A 26,681-nucleotide genomic window follows, 5' to 3' on the forward strand; every position below is an offset into this window, starting at 1 on the left:
GGAATGATACGGAGTGAAGTTTCACGGATACGCTTTTGTTTCTTATTTTTAGGCATTGTATTTAGTTATATTTGGAAGACTATGATTGGCCTTTAATTTTGTTTTATTTGTAAATATTGTATTTTTTTGTTATAACGGCTGTTGTTTTCTTTTAAGAAATAAAAATATATATATATATAAATCCTTACGTTTCCTCTGTACAGTTTCGAGAAAAGTGTCGGATCATGTTCACACGTCAAATGAATTTCTTTATTGAAAATTTGCATCTCCTATTTACTGTAACGCATAAATATCTGTGTACCTATGTTAAATTAGTAGATTAAATTTATGATTTTTTTCAATGATTCGGACACACTGAAAACTTTCCTAATTTTAACGAAAGAACGGCTAAAAGGTACCACGGTGCGATTGTTGATGGATGCAGAAAATTAGGAATACCGAGAAAGACGTGGCATGACCAAATTTAACAAATAATCGAAGATGTTGTTCAACAAATACTCGAAAAATCGGAATAATCGACGCGTGCGCATCAGACGATGTACTCGGTACTCGTATGGATGTGCCGGAAAGCAACGGCATAGTGATTAGTGATTTGTGATGTTTATTTATTCGTGTATATGCCCAGTGGGCATTTTTAAGGGCGATATAAATAGGTTATCCATATGATGGAAGAAAAAATATATCAAACAAGAAACAATCAACAGATGAAAAGAATTGAAGGAATACAGATGCTGGTGAATGTCACACAGTCCGTTAAGTGACCACTTAAACCAGCCAACGACAGGTCATAAGCCCTGTAGATGCCTAGACTTCTATATTACCTTCTCTAGAATGTCAATATACATAATATGTAGTTTATTACAGTAAAATTACAAGATTACTGATATAACATAAAGAAAGAGAGGGAGCGAAATTGGACTATAATAGGCGGGAATAGATGAGGGAGAGAATTTAATTCAGTGATCGCATGAAAGAAGACAAATTGATACTTCCATTCCGAGTGGAGAGACTGGAAACTCTCTGTCTCACAACGCTGCAAGAACGGCGAGAAAGGGGTGACCCGATAGAGACACGCGAGATACTCGACAGTCACTATAGCTGCCCAAATTCTCAGGCTGGGGAAAACGAGTTTAAATCTAAATCCACGGAAGCATTTCCCGAGCAATAGGGTTGTCGATGGTTGGAATAAGCTGCCACAAGAGCTGATCTTAATGTGTAGTCTTAGTGGGTTCAAAAATGGACTGGATTTGTTTCGGAAAAGTTGAAGTGCGCCAGCAGCTAAATTTCATTAATAGATTTAAGCATATCAGTTTTGAGCTGCTCGCTTAAAATTAATATAATAATAAAACAAATTGTTGTCGAAGAAATCAAGACTGGGCTATTATATACTCGTACATACACAAGGCGCCTGAAGACCAGCATTAGTTCCGTCAGTTCTGTTCGAGTTTAGACTTACTTCTCCGTCCTTCTCTTGTTCTCTTCCACATATATGTAGGTACAACGCGTAGTAATAATATTTGCAGTTAACGCCGAACCTTCATAAAAAGAATAAATCCTTCGCGGAGCCCTCGGCCCTCGGCTCTCGGCCCGGGGCCCGACCGCCGCCGCCGACCGCCCGACAGAGGATTCGTGTTTAGTCTAGAAAACTCGGAATGCTCGTATCTCATAATACCATAATGTTCTGGGTATGTATGTACATATGTACGTGCGCTGTATTTTGTATTCCAGTTGCTAAAATTATTTGTTTACAATAAGATAAGCAAACGTCGCCGTCGCCGTCGCCGTGAATGTGTAGGTACATTGTACACGTACTCTATGAGCCGTTTTCATACCACAAAAAAAATCCACCCGGCACGATAAAATTGACTTTTATCGTATTATTTAATGCTAAGTAAACGCGCTAATCAGTACACCGCGAGGGTGATTAACACCCATTCGATTTATTTTTGTATTTTTTTGCCCGCGAGTAGAAACTAAAATAATAAAACGAAAAAAGAAAATACGTATTCACCCGCAGCACACCTAATGCGGATGTACAATTGATGAAGAAAATATTATGTATTATGTTACTGAAAAAATGAAGAGATTAGTTAACCACCCGTTTAGTAATACTCGTACTTCTTCCGTACACCTTTTCAAGTAATTATGTTTTTTTTTGTATTCTTTGTTGAAAAGTTTGAGTTTGAGTTTAGTCTAAGTTGAATATGTGTAATACGAGTATGTTTCGAAGTTTTGCGTAGTTCTCAACTATGTAAATCGAAGTTGTTTTCAATTTGTATAACTACATTATTAAATCAATTTAAAAAATAACTTAACACGATTGGCCTCGAGAGGGGAGACTACACTTACGGAAAAATGGAGTCAATGTTAAAAATCTCGAGTCTACAAAAACGTAGAAATAACATTGACTCCATATTTATGTTTAATTTACTGAATGGCTTAATTGATGTTCCATCGTTACTGGAACAAGTGGCATTCGATGTTCCGATCCGCCGGTTGCGAAATAATAATGCGCTGTTCCTTGATCGACACAGCGCAAACTATAGCTTGCATGCATTAATGTCCCGATTGTGTCATATTGTAAACTCGAGACAAGATCTCGACTTTTTGGTGTAAGTCTTTATAGATTCAAAAAATCTCTAAGATACGAGGGCGGATTGATAATGAAGCTACCTAGCGCTAGATGGCAGCACAAACAAAAAAAATTAATATTTTTTCCAAATTGCGATCTGTCAAACGGCAGCTGTTAAAATGTCACCCAAATTCATCGATTAGTTTATTTGTTGTAGTCGTTTGAAGTAAACAACTTTTGTGTTTCTTGAAAAAGTGAATTTCGTGCAGTGATTAAACACAATTATTTGAAAGGGGAAACGGCGAAAGAGACAAAAGAAAAGGTCGATAAATATTACGGTGGGTCCACTCCGTCAGATTACATGGTAAAATATTGGATTGCCGATGCTTGGGATGCACTCGAAATATTGCTCATCGATTATCTTGAAAAATGATCCACAATCACAGGAAAGTATTATCGTGCATTATTGAATCAATTGAATGATGCAATCAAGGAGAAACGACCACATTTAAAGAAGAAAAAAGTTATGTTTTTTCAAGACAACGCACCGGTTCACACAGCATCAGATACGATGCTAAAATTACGTGAAATACACTTCGAATTGGTTGATCATCCACCTTATAGTCCAGATTTAGCTCCTAATGACTTTTTCCTGTTTCCAAACTTGAAAAAATGGCTCGCAGGAAAAATATTCAGCTCAAACGAAGAAGTGATTACCGAAACTAATAACGCGTATTTTGAGAGGTTCCCGAAATCGTCTTATTCAGATGGTATGAAAATGTTTGAATATCGTCTTACTAAGTCGTGGATGGGGGGGAACTTACAGCAATCATATTAAACCATTGGAAACTGTTCAAAAATTTATATTAAAAATAATGCTTCACAAAAATCGCACTTTTCCCTCTTTCCAATTGTTCCAAGAAGCTAAACTTTTAGATCTAAGACCTAAGAACCAAAATTTATTTACAAGTAATTCAAATAGATCAAGTCAAAGAATGAATCGTGTGTTAGAAATACCACATTGTATAACGAGGCTCGCACAGAGACATGCATATTTTATAGGCCCGAAAATTTTTAATTATTTTTTTACTGATAATATTTCTTTGATTCCAAACTTTCAAGATTTTCCTTCTTTTAAAAAACACGCACTATCCTGGATTCAAACTAAAGATATGAAATCTTTTTTTTCTATGATTTATTTTGTTGCCCTTTAATAATAAGGAATATTTTTTGAATATTTTTTATTTCCTTTTTAATTACTATAAAAAAATACCATATTATCTTTTTTTACAGAATACTTTATTTTTTCTTTCTTATGTTACAAATATATATGTATATATATATGTGTTAAAAATATTATAACTGTCTATTATTTATTATAGGAGCAAAAATTCATTAACATTTTCTTGTATACCCACGAACATGCCATGCCTTTGTGGGATTTTTTTGTTTACTATTTTTCCATTTCATTGCTATGTAATTATACTTTGTTTTTTTAATACTCTGTTTTATTATTATGTTTATTGTAAAAAAACAAAAAATAATAATAAAAAAAGGAGACTATGTTGAGAAATAAATGGTGTTTGCCAAAAAAATAAGTTTTTTCCTACTTAGGTAGCTTCATTTTCAATCCGCCCTCGTAGACCGAATCTTGTCTTGGGGTAGTAATTTTTTGACCTAGCTTTAATTTGATTTAGTTGTGTTTTATTTTATTAGTACCTGTATTTATCATAAGAAATTGTATTTACCACCGTTATAATGGACTGCACACGTCCGTCAAATAAATAAATAATTAAAATAACGTTTATGATTTTCTTTTGTCGAAATAATATCAAAATCAATAAACCATTTTAAGCAGCCGATGACAGTTCATAATTTCATGTCGTAAAAGCTTACATTGCATTCCCGCATTGCATTCTCGATAATGTTTTCCCTCCCTGCAGCAGCCTGACGAGACATGCGAGCGCCCGGGCTCGAGTACTCGGAATATTGTCGATAATGTCGATTGTCGATGCAACTGGCCGGTATCTCTGACTCACTGTATCACTCGTCCACAGCGCACTACGTGGAGGCCGAGAAGCTGCGCGGCCGGCCGCTGGGCGCCGTGGGCAAGTACCGCGTGCGGCGCAAGTTTCCCCTGCCCAGGACCATCTGGGACGGCGAGGAGACCTCCTACTGCTTCAAGGTGAGGCCCCCATTCCGTTCCCCTCGCGAGCTCGAGCGCGTCGCGTCGCGTCGCGTCGCGTCGTTGCATTCCCCGCCATGAACCGCCATGAACCGCCTTGTCGTGTTTTGCAGGAGAAGTCCCGCTCCGTGCTGAGGGACTGGTACACGCACAACCCCTACCCGTCCCCGAGAGAGAAGAGAGAGCTGGCCGAGTCGACGGGGCTCACGACGGTTCAGGTTTATATGATTCTTTCACTATTTGTACTATTCAGTTGTATTTATTTATTTGCATTTGTCACGCTTTCGGATGCGTAAAAACAATATACGAGATCTCGCTCTATTATTGGGAACATACAAACTGATCTCTTTCGGTATATTTGGATTATATACGAGTATATACTTCTAGAAATCAGCTCGAAGAAATTCTTCCCGAGAAAAAATTGTGTTGTAATCCATCACCTCTGCTAGAAATTATATTAATAGGTCGTGAACTTTCTCTATTTCGAGGATGTGGTTTGATTCAGAAGGGTCCAAATTATGAAACAGTATTCTAGTACGCTGACGAATTGTGTATCGTACAATGGCGAATTGCGGTAGTATTATTGAAATATCTAGAGTTTCAAAGTACAAATCCGAGCATATTACTAGATTCTTCTACAGGACTAGTGATATAGGACTTAAACGTGAAATTCGCTTCAAAAGTAATACCAAGATACCAATTTTGCTAATTGCGTGGTAAAAGTACCTACCTTATTAATGTTGTAAGAAAATAGAGTCGTTTATTTGGAGCGCGTATACGAGATTAGGCAGCATTTTGGTATTTGGCATTTGTCGGTATTTGTTTCAACAGTTGATAACGATGAAGTGTCCACCCTTTTCCCGACACTGTTCATAAAGTCTAGTATCTGTCTTCAGTTTCGCATATTGACTTTCAATTTTTAAAACTTATTTACCGAAAACATAATATTTCTTTATAATCAAACCGCGAAAATAACAAAACATAGAAACTTTAAAAAAAAATTACCCTTCACCGCGGCATAGTCACCAAATACACTCGGTCAGTACATTAATCTTATTCTGGTTTCCCCGTATGGCGGTGAAGGAATACGATGTCAGTTCCGAATCGGGACCGCGACCATACTTCCCGGATACCGTTCAGAAAGGAAGAAGAACGTAAAAATACGAACGAAATAAACAACTACACGAAACCCCTACACGCATCGAGGAAACATTCGCGGAATTCGCACAATACAACACGCCCCCGACAACGAAAGTAATACAATTTACATTCCAAAACACTTAACTATGTTTCCTGCATCAAATTTTCAAAACAATAGTTCGGAGATTAGAAGAGATGTACACTTTGCCATTGCCATTATCAAATATTTTAGAATTGACCCATATATTCCAAATATCTATCTTCGCTTTATTAGTTTTTCTATTACTCTATGTTTTACTCTACCGTTGTATTATGTACCTGGGTACAAAATCACCTAACGCGAGAGTTTAAGTATTTCTTTATGAGGCAGCGACGATTTCGTTTTATTTTCTTGCGTATTGTTGATACCATAAAACAGTGGTCGGCAAACTCATTAGTCAAAAGAGCCAAAGATCAGCGTTACGACGATTAAAATTTCTTTTGAGAGCCAAATTTCTTTTCGTTAAACTGTTTCGTCTGCAAAGCCAACGAATCTTATTTTGCAATGAAAATCTCCGTATTTACTCTCTGTTATTGAGTAAACATTCTTTAAATAAGCGATGTAAAGGAGATTTAACGACAATCGTCTTGACAATCTTGATCACCAAATCCACGACATTTGAAATTTTTCGCCAATGCAACGGTAAAAAAGGATCTAGTGCTTAATTATTTCTTCGAAAATATAAAAAAAACCGCTCTCGCTTCGGTCATAATATTAGCTCCATATGTCGAAATTGAAATAAATTCATCAAGTTTAATATGATGCTTCTCCGTGCATTCGATTACACAGTATTTGCAATATCCTCAATAATTCAAAAGGCGATAGTCCTAGAAGTTCTTTTATAGAACTTGTAGGCTAAACAAAAAGTGTAATTTGCGCTGAGCCGCACTCGAGTGGCTGAAGAGCCGCGGTTTGCCAAACACTGCCATAGAACGTATACATTAATCTTCTTCTTCTTCCGTGCTACAGACCTACGCGGTCTGTTCTCCGGGGTTTTTCCTTCTATACGGTGGCTTCCCATCTTTCTTTGAGGTCTTCCACGAGGATGAGTCTCGCGAGGCGTGCATTGCCACCCTTCTGTCATGACTCGTGACGTCGTGACCGAACCGGTCCCTCCTCGTTTCGACGTTGACAGCTTCGCGTACCTCTTATTCTGGTGTTCTTCTTATTCTGGCGACCTCTTCAAATTTTGCCCGCTATCATTTTTTACCGAAGAATCCTTCACTCTTCGTCTCGGTAGTCAGATTACTGTAATGTAATTTTTAGGTTTTTTTTTGGATTTCATCAGTTTTGAAAAATATTTCAGCAAATAGTAAATACACATAAAAAAATGTCGCTACATTTTTAAAGGTAAATATTATTGAAAACTGGGCCAAACGCTAAAATATTTCTTGTCTTATTCAGCGAGTCTTATTTCAGCTCTCCTGATTTTGTTCAAAATCACGGATGGTCTCTTCTGACTTCTGACCCCCGACTACCGAAGCATTTGGTCTGTAGTTTGGACTGTATCTGCCCTTTTAAAGTTTTATATAAAAAAGCAAAGATATAAATGATAATCCAATATGTGGAAAAAACCAATTAATCTCCGGAATTCGCGTTAATTTACTTTAATCAAAGATACGAGTACCTACTCACATTTAAATAGAAGCACCTAATAGAAATCAATTAGGCCGATAATTCTCGCCCTCTGTGCGGCCGAGATGTGGATGTGGATGTGGATAGTGCAGTCTCTACAGCGGTGTGCGTCACAGTCAGCACTGTGTGTTCGGGGAACAGTGTCCGCCCCCCGCGGGGTCCGCGGCGCGGTGTCGGGTTACCCCTGTCGGAGTACCCGCCATATCTGGAGAGAGAATGGACTTAATATATATACCTCAACAGCCAGCGACCCGACATTGATTCACACGGACGTGCTATATTTAATAATGGTACTTTACTTAATACTTCTACATTATATACATACATTACAAACTATATACGACTTTATTTCATAACATGTATAGTACTTATAAAGTATTTTTTTATAAGTACTTTTGCAAATACGTTTATACATATTTTTTGCCACAGCATATCGGCCTCTCAGAACAGGCACTGCCCGGCCCGGATAGGAAGCGATAGGTCCTCACCTAGAAGTAGCTGTTCCGCTATTCGGCACTCGGCACTGCTTAGCTTTTTTCACTTATCTCAGTGCTTGACCAGAATATTCGTTTGTAATTTGGAATACGTGATTTTTTAAATCGTCAGCCTCGTTGCGCATTCGCCTCAGCGCATTCGCCTTCCGCGCGAGAGTTCTCGGGTTCGATTCCCGACATGGTTGAAACGAAATATTTGTTTAAAAATGTGTTTTTACCCTAGAATATTTCGTAGTCCCTGGACTGGTACCTGAAGCGTAAGACTGATCATTTTACCTTCATGTAACAAAAAAAGATCGAGATACGCTCTGATTGTTGTACCGATGCAGTGCCCTATGCGCCATTAGGTTCGGTTAGGGAATGATGATGATGATTTTTCATTTATGTAAATAAATAAATAAAAATATGAAGCGCCATTTTCTAAGTATTCATGGGCGCTTTATTTTATTTGTGTTTATTTTTTTATTTACATACATTAATTTATTGCACATTATTTAAGACATTAGTCCCTACTCCGTGGAACTAAAACTCCCGCTTTGAGATGGGACGAGTTGACACAGACACACGAGTATATCACCACAAATATAGGATCAGAAATATCGTGTTCCCTTCAGGCCGACTAGACTCTCTGATATTTTCTATATTCGTAAATTTAAAACTAATCATCGGAAACATTCTACGATCCCTCGTATATGTAAAACATTTAACAAAAAATTTAATAGTCTTGATATATTTAACACTCCATACAATATGTACAGAAGAGAATTAATAGGCTTGATTCATGCTCTTCATTCATAATTCATTTAATCATTAAATCAAATGCAATTTTCCACTCTCACTTTCCTTCAATCATACTTTACCGCTCCTTATCAATTTCCTTCTTTTCCTTTCCACTATCTCCTTGTTTTGTCCATATTTATCTTATTTTAATAAATAGTATATTTACTATTTATATAGTTTAAACTTCAAGCCGTCGTCGCTTTATTACAGTATTATTTAGTGAATACATATAATTGGATGGCAGGCCCTACTATGTATTCATTTTATATTGCTTTTTTTTTTTAATATTCATTTAACCTGTACATCTGTTTGTATTCGAAATAAATAAAATAAAATAAAAATAAAAAAAATAATTTTAAAAACATATATATTGCACATCAATATGGTAAACAGTAAACTCAAACATCCGGAAAATCATCAAGCAGTTTCCCACTCAAATCCCTCCCACTAAGGAAAATCCAGTCCTTAACTCCTCTCTTGAAAACAGTTATTTCACTAACGTATACAGCTAAATTGCCTTTTACAAAACTTATAATATTTGGTTTAGTATTTTTTAAAAAAAAACATACATTATGTTTTGCCCGAGATTTAAAAACCAAAAGCGGTTCCTTAATTCTATTCCGACGTATTGTTTGTTTGTCGTTGATCAGAAATCATTTTACCGGCTTGTTAGTACTGTGGGTATATTGCTACTTTGTGACAGATTATCGAGATATATGAACCCACGTCATTTAGCTCAAGATTTTATTGTTATATTTTGTGAGCCGATCTTAATCTAGAATGCGTAAATGTTTAGAATATTCCATACCAAAGCGACAGTTCCTATCCCATCCCTCCCTTCGGGGAATTCCTCGAATTATACCAACCCTCGGGAGATGGTATCGCGCCGATCGGCGGAACTGCGGATTACAGCCAACAGCTAACTGAGGGCGATTCGGTTGTCCCTCTCTCGCAGGTGCCTTTCCGAATACTGTGCGAAAAAGACAACTGCGCGTCGCGTCGGACTGATTATGCCTTACTATAATCGACAAAATCGAAGTCTTCCATTCCCGATTTCCTTACTTTTGTTCATTCCACTGAGACGGGAGATCCCACCTTCACACTCTCATCGAACAGTTCTGTCTGACATTATAACGGCTGTAGACTTTGTTCATCCGGTGTCGATGGCTCTTTTAAACACGAGTGATGCGTTCGATACTGTGGACCGTAATATTTCGCTAGAACGGCTGGAGAAAACTTACGGTATCTGCGACCAGACAAATATGTGGTTCAGTTCATGTCTTCGTGAAAGAGAATGTGCAGCTGTGTTCCGGGGTGAAAGCTCACCCGACTTCCGGGTGTGTACTGGAGTACCTCGAGGGTCAGTACTCGGACCACTACTCTATTCCCTATACACTGAAGATATTAAGAAAATTATCAAAGAATGTGGACTGTAGTGTCGCTCCTATGCAGACGATATACTTACCGATTTTTTTTGTAAACCAGGCGAGAGGAGTGTGCTCGTTAATTGAATTAACGGATGCATTGAGAAAATTCAAAATGATCTAACACTAACTAAACCCATCTAAAACGGAACGACTATGGATAGCTTCATCCAGACGACGGAATTTAATTCAAGATTCGGCACTACCCGATATAAGGAGTACCGCTTTACACACCGAGAAACTACTGGGAGTCTTCCTTAATTCTGACTTATTTTGACGCTCAAATTAGTAGGACGATAAGTTCACGCTTCTATCAGCTGATACAAATTAATTGCATACGCAAAAATTTACCGGCTGATTCCGTACGTCAATTAATTAACGCGATTGCAAAGTCTCGAGTCGATTATTGTAATTGTATTTACGCCGATCAATCAATGAATAAAATGACTCGCCTACTGTCTGTATCGAATGCCGCAGCGATAGAGTCATATCACTCCACTACTTCGGAAATTACACTAAAAATCGTCTCTCTTCTGCCATAATCCGGGGAGGAAATATAATAGTTCGTTTGTATGAAGAAATGTCAGACCGCGTTTCCTTTTAATGTACCTATCTATTACGTAGCATTTCAATAACATTGAAAACGTTCATTGGTCAATTTCACAATACGTTTTTATTCCATAAATATTTGCATTCTTACTTACGATTGACCCAAATATTGCTATTTTCTCTTCCATTTCGTGCTAGTCATGAATCAGTTCGCGGTCGTGCGGCTGCGGCTGCGGCTGCGGCTGCGGCTGCGGCTGCGGCTGCGGCTGCGGCTGCGGCTGCGGCTAGTGTCGCTGACTCGCGGATCAACCGTCCGAGATGCGCACCCCGCTCTACTACAACTTGATTCCCATTTTCTAATAGTAGGCTGTTTACGAATAATAAAACTGCAAAATACAAATAACGTAAGAATGGTTATTTGTTATTCTACTACTCGAAGTACGTCGCACATAAACACATGCTTATGTGTGCTCTGATAATGACAATGTACAATGTGCATATATTTGATTTTTATAAGTTGTGGAACACATAACCTTGTTGGAATTTTGTTTTTTTTTTCCCATATTAATTTTTTTTACTGCGTAATATAAAACCGAATTTTGCGAATTCGTCTTTTTTCGAAATGGGAGTCTGATTTTTACATTTTCTCTGTTATTTTATTATTTATTTATTTATTTATTTATTTAGTTCTATGTAACATAGTCTAATATATATTTACAACACAATATTTACATCTATACTTATTCTAACATTATTTATCACTATTATACACTTAGTATCCTAATTTATAATATTAACTGTTTCATATGTACATTTTCATTAATTATATTCACTATTTACAACTACCTAATATTTTTCACTTATATACTTTTTACATTTAATTTTAAATATATTTACATTAATTTCATTTTTTATGCTTTCTGGCATTTCTTCAAATAGTTTTATTCCCTTGTACATAAGGCAGCTCAGCTCATTTTGCTCAGCTTTGATAAAAAAATCCAGATTACTGTGTTATTTATTTTATTTAATAATATTTTTTTTAATATTATCAAGCTGTGACAGCGCGAAGCGAACTTTCCGAAGTTATAATACTAGTTAACCCCTCTGTGGCTATGATGTCACACGAGTCTACATAGTAAATACAAGACTCGATCGAAATATTATGTCTCATTTTTAAAAATAATAATATATTATCGCATTTGCTTCGAAAGACCTACATTTTTTTTTTTTAAAGAAAAAATAAATATTTGCGTTCTTCTGATTTACCCAAATATTTAATTTTGAGGGCCATTTTCAACGAGTTGTAAATAAGAAGATCGTAGAAAAATAAATGACCTCCTTTTTTATTTAAAATTATTAATTCGAAGCTCGATTGTTGTGAACTCCTGAATCTCATTAGATTCAAAATACCTAATCGAGTCACTAGAAGTACGGAGTTGTTTGCAACTACGAGTACATACGTAGCCACTAACTATGCACCACACTCTCCGATTCCGCGTTTACATTCCTTAGCCAACAAATTTACTTGTGAAATAGACATTTTTAATACGACAATTATCAATTTTAAAACGTTCTTAAATGCACTGTTTGAAACAAATTATTAATGTCGTAATAAAACTTTCTTTTTCATACAATTCTTTCTCTGTTTTTGATGTGTATTATTATTATCTTATCTCTTTCTGATATTAATTTATCAAATATTTTTGTGTACCGTATATTTTATTATTTTCACATATATACTTACTGTTAACTAATTTTCATTATTTGTTTTTAAAAATAAATTGTTGATACCATTTTTTATACTTATAGGTATATGAAAATGTATTTATTTTTTTGTTTGAATTCTTTACAAGTTATTAACAATTTGCTTTTTAATTCAATTACTTTTATTATATCCATTTATTTATTTTTTCTTTTTTACTATGTAAAGTTTCACTTTTTATTTTGCATGGCAGTATGCTTCTTATTGTTTCTAAATGTATACAAAAAGCATTGTTTATCTTTAAAATTTTTACGCACTATGTTTGTACTTACCTGTATATTTTTTGTAAATGCCCCTGGGGCGTATTGTAAAATTAAATAAATAAAAAAATAAATAACTCACTATTAGAAAATGGAATCGAGTTGGGGTAGAGTGGGATTCGAACCACGGACCTTCGGTCCGTGAGTCCGAGACACTATCCACAGGACCACAACTCGGCTAAATTTGATTAATTAAAATTGTATTATTATTTTTAAATATTACGGATTTTTAAACAGCGCATATTATTGTGTTAATTTTTGGTTTCTAAATACCTACCTGCATATAAAAACATATATTTTGCTCGGTGTAACTCGAGGTTACAGCATAGTCTACGGGGGGATTTTTCTACCCAGTATTTAAAGTAATATGAGTAAAATTTGGAATTTCGCCGAGGAGCTCTGGTCCGCGTGCGCGAGTGGGTACCGGTGTCGGGTTACGGAGGTCCGTCGCAGGTTCCTGGAAGCGACCGGGCGGACATATTGCCGCGCGGGAACCCTTCGCCAGATGTGGCCAGATGCTCCGGCTCCGGCTCCGGCTTCCTATCGCCCGCATCTCATTCTGATGGGACCCGAATCACCGCTCACTCTTAATATTTAAACTGAACAAATCGGGAGAGAGACGATTTCAACACGTCGCATCGTGTTTACTAAAGCGCTGGAAAAATATCATCTGACCTTTATCAAATTCAAAATTACCAAATCGTCCAAAAGTTTTCCTGCATGGACGGGTCGTAAAAGGGACGATGTCGCAAACGCAACTTTATAGGATAATGACTTGTCTTATCGAGTACATATATAAATACATTCACATTTAAAAAAATTCAAAGTCATAGACAGTGTTAAAATTACGAAATCGAAAACATCGGCTCTTTTAGAATCAAGCCACAGAATTATCCCTTCCTGAAAAATACGTCTAAAATAAAAAAAAAAAACGTAAATCGTGACAATGGCTTCTGACACCCTTAAACCCATGATTTACGTGAACCTAACCTAACCCCGTAACACACTAGAAGCAGCTTCGTGATAAGAGTCAAATTTAAATTAAAGTAAGTGGATATACCTTACCTTATTGTATGGTGTAAAATTTGCCAATTCTGTATTGATTATCAAATAAATCGATTTATACAACATTGTGATCGCAATGATGGCGGGACGATGGCGTTTTGATAGATTTTGTAGGCATCATGATTTGTTAGCAAACTTGCAGCGCTAACCACTATCTAGCTATTAAAATATAAAGTTTATGTGTACTGGATAGGTTTTATCGAAATATATAAATGGCCATAACCATACAACAAATTTAAGACTAATTATCACGGAGTTATGGTCCATCACGAGCTTAGCTCACCTTACCCCAGTGTTGGCTCGGTTAGAACATAAGTTGAAGCATAGAATTATAAAGTGCCCTTGAGGTGATTTTTCACAAAAGTGGCTCTGTTTTAATAAGCCTTATATGTTTAAAAATTCGGTATCGGATACGGAGTGCAATCACTGTATTTTTTAGACTATAAGACGCACTTTTTAACTCTGAAAATTCAACCAAATATTGGGGTGCGTCTTATGGTCCGATGCGTCTTATCGTCTGCAAAATACGGTATTCCCTATTAGTAGATATTACGGAACATCTCGATTCGTTTGCCACGCCTCGTTGACCAAATAAAGATCTCATTTACATAGGTACATATTCTACTATAATAATAATTGGCTAATTTATAACCGTTTTTACTCTGTCGGTTTCAGGTGTCCAATTGGTTCAAGAATCGACGGCAGAGAGATAGAGCAGCGGAACATAAAGACAGGTGAGTCTCGTGTTTTGTAGGGACAGCGGTACAAGCATCTGCGTTACAACTGTGTCTGTCCCGTTCAGTGTACAATATTACGTCACTTGACTTTCGTCAATTTCGTCATTCGAATGAGAAATGCATACTCTTAGGTAGACCTTCCTCCGTGCTAAGAGTACGCGAGCGTGTCCCTAAAAGTACGAACGTGAGCTATAAAAGGTTCCTCAATATCTTCTGTCTGCTAACTTTAAAGTGGCCACTTAAACCAGCCAATGACAGGTCACGAGCCCTGTAGACGCCTTGACTCCCATATTCCCTTCTCAGAAATGTTTTCCCTCTCTGTTGCAAAAAAAATATCGAGTTTATCCTTGCGGAATTTGATCATTTAATCTCTTAAATTCTCATGCTGGGATTGATTTTTCTCCAATTTTTTTTTCGTGTACGTTTGTACGTATTCCCGCATTTTTGTTCTGGATTATAGCACTAGAGCAATAGAGGATTGTTGCGGCATTACCTAACAAACTATTTTTATTAGATCCGATGCCAATATGGCTTTTGAAAAAATGCATTGACGTATTAGCTCCATTTTTAACAGATTTATTTAATACATCCATGGAACGCAGCATTGTTCCAAGAGCCATAAAGAAAGCTAATGTAACTCCACTTATAAAAACATCACAATTAGATGTGGAAGATCTTTCCAGTTTTCGCCCTATTTCAAATCTTCCCATCGTATCAAAAATACTAGAAAAAATAGTTTCTCATAGGCTCGTTAACAATCGGTATACCGACATTTTCATTCCACGGAGACGGGAGTGATAAGAGTACTGTCTGACAATATAACGGCGGTAGACTCGGGTAATAATGGTGTTGATGGCTCTTCTAGACATGAGTGCTGCATTCGATACTGTAGACCATAATATTTTGCTTGAACGTCTGGAGAAAACTTATGGTATCCATGATCAGGCATATGTGTGGTTCAGTTTATATCTTAATGAAAGAGAATATGCAGTTGTGTTCCAGGGTAAAAGCTCACCCAACTTTCCGGTGTCTACAGGAGTGCCTCAAGGGTCAGTACTCGGACAACTCCTCTTTCTTTTATACACTAAAGATATAGAGAACAGAAAGAAAGTGGATTGTGGTCTCACTGCTATGCAGATGATACACAGATTAGTTTTCATTGTAAGCGAGCGAGAGAAATGTGCTTGTTAATTTGATTAATGGATGCATTGAGAAAATAGGAAACTGGATGGCTGAAAACAGACTAACACATAACCCATCTAAAACGGAACAACTATGGATGGCTTCAGCCAGACGACAGAATTTGATTCAGGATACGGCACTGCCCGATGTAAGAAGTACCGCTTTACCCACCGTTAAACTACTGGGAGTTTTACTTAATTCTGACCTTTCTCTTGACGCTCAAATTAGTAGAACAATAAGTTCATGCTTCTACCAGCTGAGACAAATTAAATGCATACGCAAAAATTTGCCGGTTGATGCCGCCCGTCAATTAATAAATGCGTTTGTAGTGTCTAGAGTCGATTATTTTACTAGAATCTACTCAGGTCTACCAATGAACAAAATGACTCGCCTACAGTCTGTATTGAATGCTGTAGCGAAACTTAAGTTCAGTCATATCACTCCACTACTTCGGGAATTACACTGGCTACATTTTCCACAGAGGGTCGGTCGAATACAAACTCTGTTGGCTTATGTATAAATCACTGCACAACTCTGCTCCGGAATATCTAAGGGAACTATGCATTCCAGATGAACTAGCTGACAGGTGTCTCACGCTTCGATCAGCTACGTCTCTGGCGAGAGGAAAGGTAATCATACCTCTACGCAAACAGCGCACTAAATTTAGTGGACGCGCATTTGCGGTCGCAGGCCCTGTGGAATGGAATGCTCTCTCAGCAGAGGTGCGAGGCTGTGAAAGTGAAGTGATGTTTCGGAAAATACTTAAAACCCACTTGTTCTCTAAATCATTTGAATAAATCCGTGGCATGTGACACTCCACTACTTCGGGAACTACACTGGCTACGTTTTCCACAGAGGGTCGAATACAAACTCTGTTGGCTTATGTATAAATCACTGCACAACTCTGCTCCGGAATACTCGTATCTAAGGGAACTATGCATTCCGGATGAACTAGCTGACAGGCGTCTCACGCTTAGATCAGCTACGTCTCTGGCGAGAGGAAAGGTTATCATACCTCTACGCAAACAGCGCACTAAATTTAGTGGACGCGCATTTGCGGTCGCAGGCCCTGTGGAATGGAATGCTCTCTCAGCAGAGGTGCGAGGCTGTGAAAGTGAAGTGATGTTTCGGAAAAAACTTAAAACCCACTTGTTCTCTAAATCATTTGAATAAATCCGTAGCACGTGACAACAAAATAAATTATTTTAATTAAATTACAAATTTAAAAGCTTCAATTAAATTAACTTAACAATAGAATCACCATGTAAAGCGCCCTTGAGGTATTTTATTACGAAAATGGCGCTGTATAAGTTATCCATAATTAATTAATTAACTAACAAAATAAATTGTTTTAATGAAATTACAAATTTAAAAGCTTCAATTAGATTTGTTTATCTATGAATCACTAGGTAAAGCGCCCTTGAGGTATTATATTTCGAAAATGGCGCCAAATAAATTATCCATAATAATAGTAATAATTTGTTTACGCAAGGTGAATGGGTCATTCACATCGTGGTTTAATATTCCGAAAGGAGTCAAACGGGGATGTGTAATGTCACCATGGTTGTTCAACATATACATCGATAACTGAATGAAAGAACTGAAAGATTTAAGAATGGGAGCAAAAATGAGTGGTATAACTGTTAACTGTCTTCTGTATGCGGATGATGCCGTGCTTCTTGCTGGCAGCAAAGGAGACCCGCAATTCTTGGTAACAAAAGTCTACGATGTATGCAAGAAAAGCGATTTGCTTATGAATGTTGATAAATCGAAAGTGATGGTTTTTGAAAGGGACGAAAATATAACTAAATGTGAGATCAGTGTGAACGGAGATATTCTGAATCAGGTAGAAGAATTTGTGTACCTGGGAAGTATGTTTACTAGGGACGGAAAGGCCGAGAAAGATATTGAAAGGAGGGTAAGTGCCGGGAACAGGGTGAACGGTGCACTTAAATCTACTTTGGCAAACAAATGTTTATCGCAGGAGGCTAAACTAGCAGTTCACAACGGAGTTCTAGTTCCAACTCTAATGAATGGGAGCGAAGTATGGTATTGAAAAAATAATGATGAAAGTAGGTTGAATGCTGTCGAAATGCGATCCCTCGGGCGAATGTGTGGTAAAACGATGTATGATAGGTGCACAAATGTCGAGATCCGTGAAGTGTGTAAGGCTGAGACATGCATTATTGACAGAATCAAGAAAGGGGTGCTGCGTTGGTTTGGACATGTAGAGCGAATGGACAGCGAAAGAACGGCTAAAAGGATCTACGATGCAAATGTTGATGGATGCAGAAAACGAGGAAGACCGAGAAAGACATGGCACGATCAAGTCTTGAATACTTGAAGATGGACATGTCAAAAGTAGGAATAATCGGCGTGCGTGCATGAGAAAATATATGAATGTAGAGGAAGCGAGGTCTGTATGCCAAGATATAGTGTTATGGCGTTCTATCCTCTCTGCCTACCCCTACGGGGAAACGGCGTGATGGTTTACGCACTATAAATATCCAGCTAGGACCATCCGAAAACCGTTAAAGGATAAAGGCTCGTAGTTTTATCTGCCTTCTTCGGACGAACGGTATACAAAAATGGAAATATGATTATTTTTGGAAAAATCCAAACGTGTACGGACAGAAAATTTACATTTGATTCATTTTCTTTAAAAATATCAAAATCGGTTCAGTTTTGGAATTCGAAGAATATGTGGCCTCGATTTTGTCGGTTTTAGTTAGGCATAGAAAATATGAGTATTGATGTTATGTGGGAATGTTTGAAAAACGGTATGTGTGAACCAGCGATGGAAGTATGGTAAAACGAGACAAGGAACAAAGAAAGGTGATGCTTAGTGGGACGACGGAATAAAGAAGATAGTGCAAGACAAGAAGGAAGCATCTGCTGAAAGTGGTTGGTAGTAGGTATGCAGAATTAAAAGTGCATATAATGAATGTAAGAAGAGAGTGAAACAAGGTGTCTGTTAACGAAAGAAATTTTTGAAAGATCTTTCTTTCAAAAATTTCTGAAAGATTTAAGAATGGGAGGAATCTCTCTCGAGGGAATCAAAAGGACAGAGAACTTCCAAGAAAATATATGGCTATTAACCTGGTTTTAGAAGATTGGAAAGAAGAAACCGATAAGAACATGTTCGTAATTGCAGTTTTTTTGGATTTTAAAAGAGCCTTCGAAACAATAGACCGAGAAATAATTATTAAAAAATTGAAAAAAATAGGAATAAAAGGAAAAACTATAAAATGGTTTGAAGAGTACCTTGGCGATAGATACCAAATAACGAAGGTGAATGATGAAATTTCCGAGCCCCCAAAAATTTCATTGGGAGTACCACAAGGATCGGTTCTCGGACCGGTTTTGTTTATTATATACATAAATGATATTGTCGAAACATTAAAATATTCAAAAATAAGACTCTTTGCAGACGATGCCTTAATATATATATATCGGGAGAAAATTATAAAACAATTATGGACAGACTAAATCATGATCTCAATAATGTATCACTGTGGCTAAAAATTAATAAATTAAAATTAAATGTTAACAAAACTAAATATATGAATATGGGAAACAAAAGAATAGAAATTACACCATCAATTGTAATAGAAAATGAAAAAATTAATGAAGTCACTGAAATGAAATATTTAGGTGTAATGTTGGATTCAAAACTTACATTTCACCAAAACGCTAAGATGGTAATAAATAAGATTGCAAAAAAAATATCAATTTTGGGAAGGATCAGAAGATTTATTGATAAGGACTCTTGCAAAACTATTTACAAAGCAATTATTGAACCACACGTGAACTACTGTAGTAGCATTTTATTTTTATCAAACAAAGAAAACATAGGTAAACTAACTGTATTACAAAATAAAGCCTTTAGAATCATTTTGAAAAAAAAACAGATACACGAGGGTAAAGTCGATGGTAAATGAAATGAAATTATTAACATATAAACAAAGAATATTTTACAATACAATGATATTTGTTCATAAAATTATAAACTCTAATAAAAAAACAGAATTTTGGAAAAAAAATGATCGGAACCAGCATGAACACGATCACAATACTAGAGAAAAGAACAAAATTAGACTTCCATTTAGGAAAAAGGCAAAGCCGCAAAATTTAATCTTATTTAAAGCAATTAAAAAGTATTACGAAATGGAAAAAAATATTTATGAAGAAAAAAACATATCAAAATTTAAAATAATGGTCAAGACACATGTGATAAACAATTTATAAATTAAATATATTTGCAATGTTATTATTAGAACACACCACAATATGTATGATATGTGTGTCCTACTTTAAGATTTAAATAAAATATAAAAATATCCTGGATAGCGATAAAAAATTCCCGAAACAGTAATGAAAGTGTGTGTTTGACAGCGGTAAAAGGATATTACGGAAAAATGGTGACGAATGAAACTGGAATAAAAGCGAGATGGAAGGAAACTTCGAGGAGGTGTATGAAACTCATACAGAAAATATAAGCCTTGCAACACCTTCTTAAGTAAGTTTGAATGCAGATGATGGTACAACAGAGATAAGAATGGAAGAAATAATAAGTGCTGCCCAATATATAAAGAATGGAAAAACGCGAGGTTTTGATAATGTTGCTACAGAGTTTATAAAGGCGGGTGGTGAAATAATTTTTGTATGGCTGCACAAGCTTTTTAATCGATTTTTAGAGAAAGAATACACTCCTCCAGACTGAAGAAGGGCTGTTGTTATGCCTCCATACAAGGGAAAAGGTTCAAGGTTGGAATGCGGAAATTATAGAACGATCAGCCTTTTGAGCGCTTTTGGCAAAAAGGTATGGAAAAATAATGATTAAGAGAGTAAGAAAAGTTACAATGGATAGAGTGTGGGATATATAAAGCGGTTTTATGAATGGAAGAGGATGTATGGATTAAATATTTGCTTTACGAAACATTACAGAAAAAATTCTGGCTAAAAACCAAAAGCTTTTCTGTGCATTTGTCGATCTGCAAAAAGCGTTTGATAGAGTTGACAGAGAAAAAATATGGAAGGTGTTATCGGAGTATGAAATGAGCGGAAATTTGAAACGGGCTATTGCTTCTCTGTATAAAGACAGCACAGAATGTGTTAGGGTAAATGAATCAAACAGTCCAACGGAGATGTGTGATGTTACCATGGGCGTTCAACATATATATCGATAACTGCATGAAAAACTGAAAGGCTTAAGAATTGGAGCAAAAATAAGTGATTTTACTGTCAATTGTCTTTTGTACGCTGATGATGCCGCGCTTCTTGCTAACAACAAAGAAGAACTGCAATTCTTAGTAACAAAGGTCTACGATGTATTCGAGGGAAGCGTTTTGCTAAAGAATGTCGCCAAATCGAATGTGATGGTTTTTGAAAGAACTGAAAGTACGACTAAATGTGAAATTACTGTGAATGGGGCTATACTAAAACAAGTAGAAGAATTTGTGTATCTGGGAAGATTGTTCACTAGGGATGGAATGACTGAGAAAGATATTGAAAGGAGGGTGAGTGCCGGGAACAGAGTGAATGGTGCACTGAAATCAACCTTGGCAAATAAATGTTTCTCGCAAGAGGCAAAATCAGCAGTTCACAATTTATTTTATTTGTAGTTAGGCATAGTCTTTTTCGCACAGTATTTGGAGAGGCATCTGCGAGAGAGTAACAGAATAACTTGAATAAATCCGTAGCATGTGATAATAAAGTCGATTGATTTGCTTAAATTATAAATCAAAAAAGTAAAAATTAAATTTTTGTCTTTATATAATTACTTTGTAAAGCGCCCTTGAGGTTATATTACAAAAATGGCGCCATATAAGTTATTCATAATATTAGTAATAATAATTCAAATTCCTATTTATCAAACCGCTCTCCTCCGCATATCCTTTAAGATATAAATTTTCAAACTTGAATTGGTCTATGATTTTGGTTTATTTGTAAATATCGTTTTTTTTTTGTTTACAATGGTCGTTGTTTTCTTTTCGTTTTATAAATAAAATAATTATATATATGTTCGTGTCCGAAAAACTGTTTGATTCGCTTAATTGTTTTTTATTATTTGATAAAGGGTCAGTCGGTATGATATCGCGTCACGCGTCCCTCACCCCTCCGGTGGTCCCGCCCACTCACCCGCTCCCCTCCCGCGCGCGTGCGCCAACCCTGCCCCGCAGTCGGCCCCCCGCCCCCCGCCCCCTGCTAGGTATTCCCAGCAGACAGCGGAATACAACTCGCGCTGAGGAATAGGAGGAAGCTCGAATCACGCGCGACGGCGCGACGGCGCGTCGGGCGCGTCATCCGTTTCAGGAAGTTAAGGAAAATGAAATGCCTCGATGTGAAACTTCGTTAGAAAGCAAATATTTACTACTTCCCATTGTAATCGGGACCCGGGAATCGAACCCGGCACCTCTAGCACGGTGGGCGAACGCGTCAATCCCTACTCTACAATACGAGGCGGAATTTTACCCACTCCGTTTACCTTTTCAGGATTTTTACCCGAGAACATCCGAAAAACATTTATTCGTTATTCTGATTATATTTCGCACGCCATACTGTATTCTTCATCCTCCTGGACACGGATGAAGCTATATATATATAATAAACTAGATTTTTTTACGGAGATGGAGGACCTCGTTCGAATTATTTTACCGGTACGATAAACTCCGATATTTCTGACAGGCACCAGCGTAAGACCGATCACCTTACCTCGTGTAACAGATGATCTAATTACGCTGCATTTGGTTTACGAATACAGTGCCATATGCACCACTGGGTGCTGAAGGGGGGATGATCATGATGAAAAACATAAAACTAGAAACGAAACCATGAAAAAGGCAAAGACAAATAAATAAATAATGGACAAACATTATGGGATCCGGGTTGATTTACGGGAGTAAGGAATTTTTGTGTTCTCACCGAGAATCGAACCCGGAATATTCCGTGCGTGAGTCAAGCGTCTTGACCACTACACCGCGGAGGCCGACCACGGAGTTTCTCGAAAGAATGTGTCCCGTCGTCCCGTGTGTCGGCGGAGCCGAGTCCGGTGCGAAGAGCGAGGCTCGTCACGTCGCAACAAATGTGTCGAGCTGATCGGCGGAGTGGAACGGCCACTCGCCCTCGGAGAACGGGTTCGGTCTCCGCCGATTTCGCTGGACGATAACCCTCCGACAATCATCGCGAACTCTAGTAAAACGGCGAAACTAACGAATAAATAGCTCGATATCTGCAGTCCTAGTGTCGTATTTCAAAAATCAATTTTGTTCCGCGATCAGTTTATATATCGCATTTTTTAACGATATTTTTATCTCAGGGCCAACAAATTCAGGTAGTTTAATGCTGGAGCATTAATATTCACTCCGTGTTGGAGAACTCCGCGTTGTGTGAATGTGCTCTCTTAGGGTGTCTGTTTCTGTTTTAGGCAGGCAGAACACAAAGCTTATTTCATATTAAAAAACAAAATCATAATTTAAACGCAAAGTTTATGACGATCAAACAATTTTACTGTAAGATTGTGATTTTTATAAAATAAGTATTTTAGGCAGTACCTTAGCGATTTTTCGACAAATCGTTTGGCCAAGTAAATTATTCCTTTTACTTATAAACTAATTACAAATCTTCTTGTTCTTCTTAGGGTGGGTCTTGTAGCCTATTTTTTAATAGGAATTAGCCTCCCGCGAGGTCGATTCCCAGCTGATGATGATCCATCTCTTCGGTGGTCCGCCCGGGAGTCGTCTGCCTCGGGGCTGGCCGCACAGCGCAATGTGAGGGAGCCCGGACGGCTCCATTCTCCTCACATGTGCGTACCGATGTCTTCTCCGTCGCTCTGTTGTCCCTCACCTGGAGCTCAATCACAGATAACTATCGACATGCTAAAAAACGTGCTAAGTATTTGAGCGATCACCACGAACAATCATGAACACGCTGAAGTTAAAGCGGTCGCGTTGCAAAACGAAATTCAACTTCGGTCAGTTCAAGAGGATTGGTTGAATCTCGCACACGCCTTCTTTCAATTTTTCTCGATGCATTTAGCCGGCGGTCGGCAAGCCAAATGTTAAGAAAAGCAGTCGCCATAGTAATTGTTTGTAACTTGAAAACGAAATAACAAACCGGCACGAGATTACACGCGTGTTGACTTTTTTGATTTGACGTTTGACCACGGACTACGGATACGGAACTTATCTATGGCGTTTTGCAACGCGACCGCGATAACTTCAGCGTGTTCATGATTGTTCGTGGTGATTGCTCAAATACTTAGCACGTTTTTTAGCATGTCGATAGCCATCTGTGATTGAGCTCCTGATGACACCTTCGAGGTCCTTATTCTACCTCGGAGATTCTCGCCAGATATGCTCTGAGAGTCTTCATTCGTGCATTTTACTTCGTCGTGAGTAGGTGCAATCAAATTAATATTTGAAGCGCTATCTTTGTGATTTTCCACGCTCAATACGTAGTTTTATTATTCCAGCAATCGGACGTCACGATTAGCTTACAATTAAAGGAAAGATGAGAGGATCAGCGTAACCTTCCGGGTGCCATTCCTGGTGTTTATTATTAGATATATGAACGACACTTCGCTATCGGACCTCGTATTTATGGCGTGTATATTTTTATGACGTCTGCATAACGCTATCGCGTCGGCTGGACACTCTGGACACTCTGGACAGCAACGTGTAGAATAGAATATCTCGAACGTTCCGCGGAGAAACCCCTCGGTGTCAGTTTCGGCTGCTCGTAAACTGTTTGGTCTGTTGTTTATGAAACCCTCCATTTGATGGCGTAATTCACCGCCGTTCGGTGAGACCCCCCGCGAGTGCCGTAATCACACCCCGCGCCCGCGCCCGCGCCCGCGCCCCCGGAGGGCGGGAGGGTGCGGCGGCGGACGGCGGACCCGCGCCTCGCAGATCACTTCTCCCCTCCCGACGCTTTACTTTCGCCGCGACCGTTTCCGAGATTTTGACTACTACCGCAGATCCTGGGTGCAATCACTGAGCTTGTATCTTAATCATTTTAATCAAATGAAAGTTAAGGTACCTACGGTATTTCAGTCCGGGAGAACGATGACCAATAGTGTAGTGTTTGACAACATTTTAAACCAGTGTGACAATTTTACGTCCAAACTTCTCTTTACTCAAAATTACACTATTCCATAAAATTATAGCTGCCATAAAATGCGTAGCTTGGTTAATTAATGATATTATAAATACAAAAATAATAAACTTTGTACGAGTACAATCAAAAGGCTGAATTTTCCATTACATTACCCCCATATTCAAAAAGGGTGATCGGACTGATGTTACTAATTATCGACCTATTTGTATGCAGTCAGCTATCCCTAAACTTTTTGAAAAAATTGTATTTTATAAAATATCTCATAATGTAAATAATATCATAAGTTCTGCCCAACATGGCTTCATGTCGTCAAAATCGACTCTCTCTAACTTAATTTTATATGAAGACTATATTTCTAAATCGTTTTTATTGCAGAAGCAAGTTGATTCTGTATATACAGATTTCGGATCATAAGATTCTCATATAAAAATTATCAATGTTTGGTGTAAGTGGTCCAATGCTGTGTTGGTTTAAAAATTATTTGACTGAGAGAACACTTACAGTGAAAATTTGTGATACTTTGTCAAATCCTTTTCTTCCACAGGGATCGCACCTGGGCCCATTATTGTTTTTAATATTTATAAATGATATAGTTGAAATATTTGAAGGAGCCGAAGTATTATTGTTTGCAGATGACATGAAGATTTTTAGGACTATTAACAATGTTGATGATTGCGCTATATTGCAAAATAATTTACATAAGTTATCTGTATGGTGTTCTATTAACAACCTTCAATTGCATATCATGAAATTTTTCAGGATAAAAAATCCTATTTCATTTGACTACTCAATCGATAACACTGCATTGGATTCAGTTACTGAAATGCGGGATTTGGGCGTGATTTTTGATCAGTCGCATATATTAGTAGTAGATCTTTGAAGACGCTTGGGTTTATTTTGCGCATCACTAAGGATTTCAAAAATATAAACACTTTTAAAATTTTATACACCTCCTTGGTGAGAAGCATCTTGGAGTTTAATTCTACAATATGGAGCCCTTATTATGCCTCTCACCAAATTACCATAGAAAGAGTTCAGAATAAGTTTTTGAGATATGTTAATTTTAAATTAGGAATACGTAATGAATTTCGTAACTATGATTATTTATTAAAAATATTAAATTTGATTAAATTAAGGGACAGGAGAACTATTAATGATTTATTAGTTTTATTTAAAATCGTTAATTCAGTATTGGACAGCCCTGAAATTTTAGCCCTCATTGGTTTTAAAGTACCAGTTAGAGTGACTAGGCTAGTTCAACTTTAACACTGCAACAATCATATCTCAATATATTCTAGCAATGCAGTAGATACTGAATCGTCTGCATGCGCTGGGTAATAAACATGCGGATTTAGGTGACATATTTTTATTGAAATTTCCAGCTTATAAACAATTACTTGTAAAACGTTTTAGTGTGGAATCAATATTTTAACTATTTTCTTTCTAAGTAACCATTGAAAAGGTTGTTACTGTATATACTCCACTGTAAATTCTTATGTATGTATGTAATGTAAAAGGTACTTGTACCGTTAATTCTTGAAAAAATAAAATAAAATAAAATTACCATTCCTAAAATATCGCTGTTTTTCTGTTTGGATAAATTTTATAATTTAAGTCAAACAAACCATCGCGGGGGTAGGCAGAGAGAATAGAACGCCATGTCAATCTGTCTTTGCATACTTACCTCGCTTCTTCTACATTCATACGTCTTCTCGTGCACGCGCGCCAATTATTCCGAC

The 26,681-nt window shown here is 37.3% G+C and overlaps 1 protein-coding gene and 1 long non-coding RNA gene across 2 annotated transcripts in view; one reads left to right on the forward strand and one right to left on the reverse strand.

Moving 5' to 3' along the window:
- The window catches only part of LOC148275587 (uncharacterized), a 46,114-nt gene extending 22,004 nt beyond the window's left edge, over positions 1-24,110 (reverse strand). Inside the window, exon 1 of the long non-coding RNA XR_015823990.1 lies at positions 23,671-24,110. This is a non-coding gene — a long non-coding RNA (uncharacterized LOC148275587). The remainder of the gene's footprint in view (positions 1-23,670) is intronic.
- The window catches only part of LOC148275586 (homeobox protein SIX2-like), an 81,638-nt gene that overhangs the window by 26,022 nt on the left and 28,935 nt on the right, over positions 1-26,681 (forward strand). Inside the window, exons 4-6 of the mRNA XM_088235482.1 lie at positions 4,630-4,757; positions 4,871-4,975; positions 14,582-14,640. Of these exons, the coding sequence (XP_088091608.1) occupies positions 4,630-4,757; positions 4,871-4,975; positions 14,582-14,640 (292 nt within the window). The remainder of the gene's footprint in view (positions 1-4,629; positions 4,758-4,870; positions 4,976-14,581; positions 14,641-26,681) is intronic.

The sequence above is a fragment of the Micrasema longulum genome, unplaced genomic scaffold (genome assembly GCF_059751315.1).
Source record: "Micrasema longulum isolate JH-2025_06_02 unplaced genomic scaffold, ASM5975131v1 h1tg001381l, whole genome shotgun sequence".
NCBI classification, from domain to species: domain Eukaryota; kingdom Metazoa; phylum Arthropoda; class Insecta; order Trichoptera; family Brachycentridae; genus Micrasema; species Micrasema longulum.